This window comes from Augochlora pura, unplaced genomic scaffold (assembly GCF_028453695.1).
Source record: "Augochlora pura isolate Apur16 unplaced genomic scaffold, APUR_v2.2.1 APUR_unplaced_2029, whole genome shotgun sequence".
Lineage (NCBI taxonomy): Eukaryota > Metazoa > Arthropoda > Insecta > Hymenoptera > Halictidae > Augochlora > Augochlora pura.
Genome location: NW_027582138.1, coordinates 1 through 2557, shown reverse-complemented (window position 1 = coordinate 2557; position 2557 = coordinate 1). Strand labels below are relative to the sequence as shown.

Below are 2557 nucleotides of genomic sequence, written 5' to 3'. Positions count from 1 at the left end.
CATAATTATTAAATCAAGTTGGGATACGTGAATCGGTATGAAGTTTGGCTTCTAAACCAATTCACGGAGGCTGACCTTATGAACCGCGTCTCCACGCGCGATTTGCTTCTTCAGCGACACGAAACAAATCCTTTTTTAAACAGCCAAGTCACTGGAGACGAGACTTGGATTTTATATGAAAATGCGCATCGAAACGGCACTTGATCCAAGGACAATCGATCTCAAACCATCATGGTTTTTTAGGTTAATTGATGTGGCGCCCAAACGTGGAGCTTCTTCTTAAATCCAGCTTTATGCAAATGGTTTAAAACCGTTTCATGGTCGATCTTTAGCTCCAAGGCGATGCTAAGACTGCTAACATGCCGGTCAATTTCGATTATTTCTGTGTTTTTGTCAACATTTTCTACGACGGGCCTACTTGTACGAGGCGCATCTTTAACATCAATAATACCTAATCGGAATCGACGAAACCAAAATTGCGCGTAATTGGCTGTTACAATATCGAGACTATAAACACCATTCACAATTTCAGCCGCTTGTTGACTTCCATTTTTAACACCCTGTAGCACGCAACTGAATGGACCAAACAAAAAACAGGAAACGAATTTTTGTAGTGCGAAATGTCACTTTTCCAACGAGCATAAATCTGAAATTGTTTGATCGATACTTTAACAGATATCGATCGCTACAGCCGTCTACCAAAAAATAATGAATTTCTTTTTCCCCAACCTAATATATTGTAACACAATAAATCAACCTTGAACAACAAATGTCGTCTACTGATGTTGCATTAAAAAAGGAAGGAACTTGTGAGACTTCCTATTATAAATACATTTCCAAAATTGTGTGCCATGGCAACCGATTTACATATTATCAATTGGAGTAAAATGCTGATTTATTGGCCAGCGGCTGCTAAAGTGTGTTTATTGTGTTATTTACAACAGAATAAATCAACCTTAAACAACAGATATCATCGATTGATTTTGCATTACAAATGGAAGGAACTGATGAAATTCTCTAATATAAAGACCTTAAACAACGAATATCGCCCATCGATTTCGCATCGAAAAAAGGGCGGAACTCGTGGGACACCCTAATATATACAGCGAGGCTGCGGCTCGAACAGAGTTGTTCCCGGGAAGTTGCTTCACGGCCGGCTACATTATTCAATGCGTCCTTCATCGGCCGCAACAGCGGCCGTAACGCGTCGAATCTTCGGAGTCCGTCGCCGAGGTACAAAGATCTCTCGTCTTTGACATATTCCCGTAAAAAAGTTACGGGCTGTTAAATCGCCGGTCTTTCTCCGGCAGCCATGCGCGCGTAATCTGCCGAGATGACGGGCCGGTAACAAAACTTCGTAAGCCTCGCGACATCTCGGTGTATCGATATCTCGAACCGCGCTCTCCCCCTACCCGGTACACAATTTTCATTCACGGCGCGGTAAAACCTGCGCAAGAAATCGCGCCACCATTCGCGAGACGTCATTTTGAAGCCGACTCTCTTGAGTCTATGAAACAGCGTTCGAGCAAATACGGAAGAAAATTTCTTGAGTTCGGCACGATCGTCTGAGTTAAAAACATAAGTAGCAGTTAGCATATATTACTATATATTATATTAGGACTACTATATATTACCGTTATGATTATTAGCAAAAAAGAGAGATTGTTTTTAAATGAATCCGAGCAGGTCGTTGTACGATTTTCTTTCGCGAAGTCACAGCGATTCGAAGACGGCGCCCGCTCAGTCAGCTCGTTCCTAGCAAGTCCAGCGGTTCCCGCAGAAATTTTTGGACGGGAGATAGCAGACCGAAGATTATCATCGTAATCTTCCTATCTGGAATCGGTTCGACAGCTTCGGGGGGGAGATGCGAGTTTCCGGCTGAGCGCACGGAAAAGATTAAACGAGCCGGAGGAGCATATTTCTCGAAGCTCGTCGACGGCTCGTTAAGAATTAAGGAACTGGTCGCCGGCGCGGAATTATTGAATTAGAAAGAACTGGCATAAATATTCCGCTCGGCGAGATATCGATACGAGCGGCTCCGATCGGGAACGTGACTATTACCCACGGCCAGTGCAACAGGAGGGAGCCTCGCGCTCTTATCGGGGAGAAATGTTCTTATCGTGACTATATATCGGCCCGAATACCGCGTGTACTACATAAAACTTTCGTTCGATTCAACGCCGCCGCCGCCGCCGCCGCGGCCCCGGAACGACCCCGTTCAATGTATTTCCTTAGACTGAGCATACTTCCGACGTTGTTACGCGTGTTACCTTCGCTTCCGGCATCGCGAGATAACACGCGTGTCCCCGGGCTTCCTGTCAACCCAACGGTTTTACGAGCCCGACGTAATTTCACGGAAATTAGCCCTGCTCAGAGTCGCCGATGTTCCAGCCGCTGTAACTACGTCGAAAAGAATCGCACCGTGATCATCTTCGCCTCGTTTCAAAGGGTGAAACCTCTACTAACGCGACAGCAAGTGCGTTTTTTAACGTGTTGTTTGGTTGGTTAATTCGGGGGAGAAATATGAAGAGTGCGGTCTTCGAGGTGTTTATATATT

The 2557-nt window shown here is 45.0% G+C and overlaps 1 protein-coding gene across 1 annotated transcript; it reads right to left on the bottom strand.

The window, feature by feature from the left end:
• Positions 1–239: 239 nt before the first annotated feature.
• On the bottom strand, positions 240–573 carry LOC144477574 (histone-lysine N-methyltransferase SETMAR-like; the record flags this gene model as incomplete). The annotated part of the gene is made up of 1 exon (XM_078195300.1): positions 240–573. A coding segment is annotated over one exon (334 nt), but the record flags the coding sequence as incomplete, so codon positions are not given.
• Positions 574–2557: the final 1984 nt, after the last annotated feature.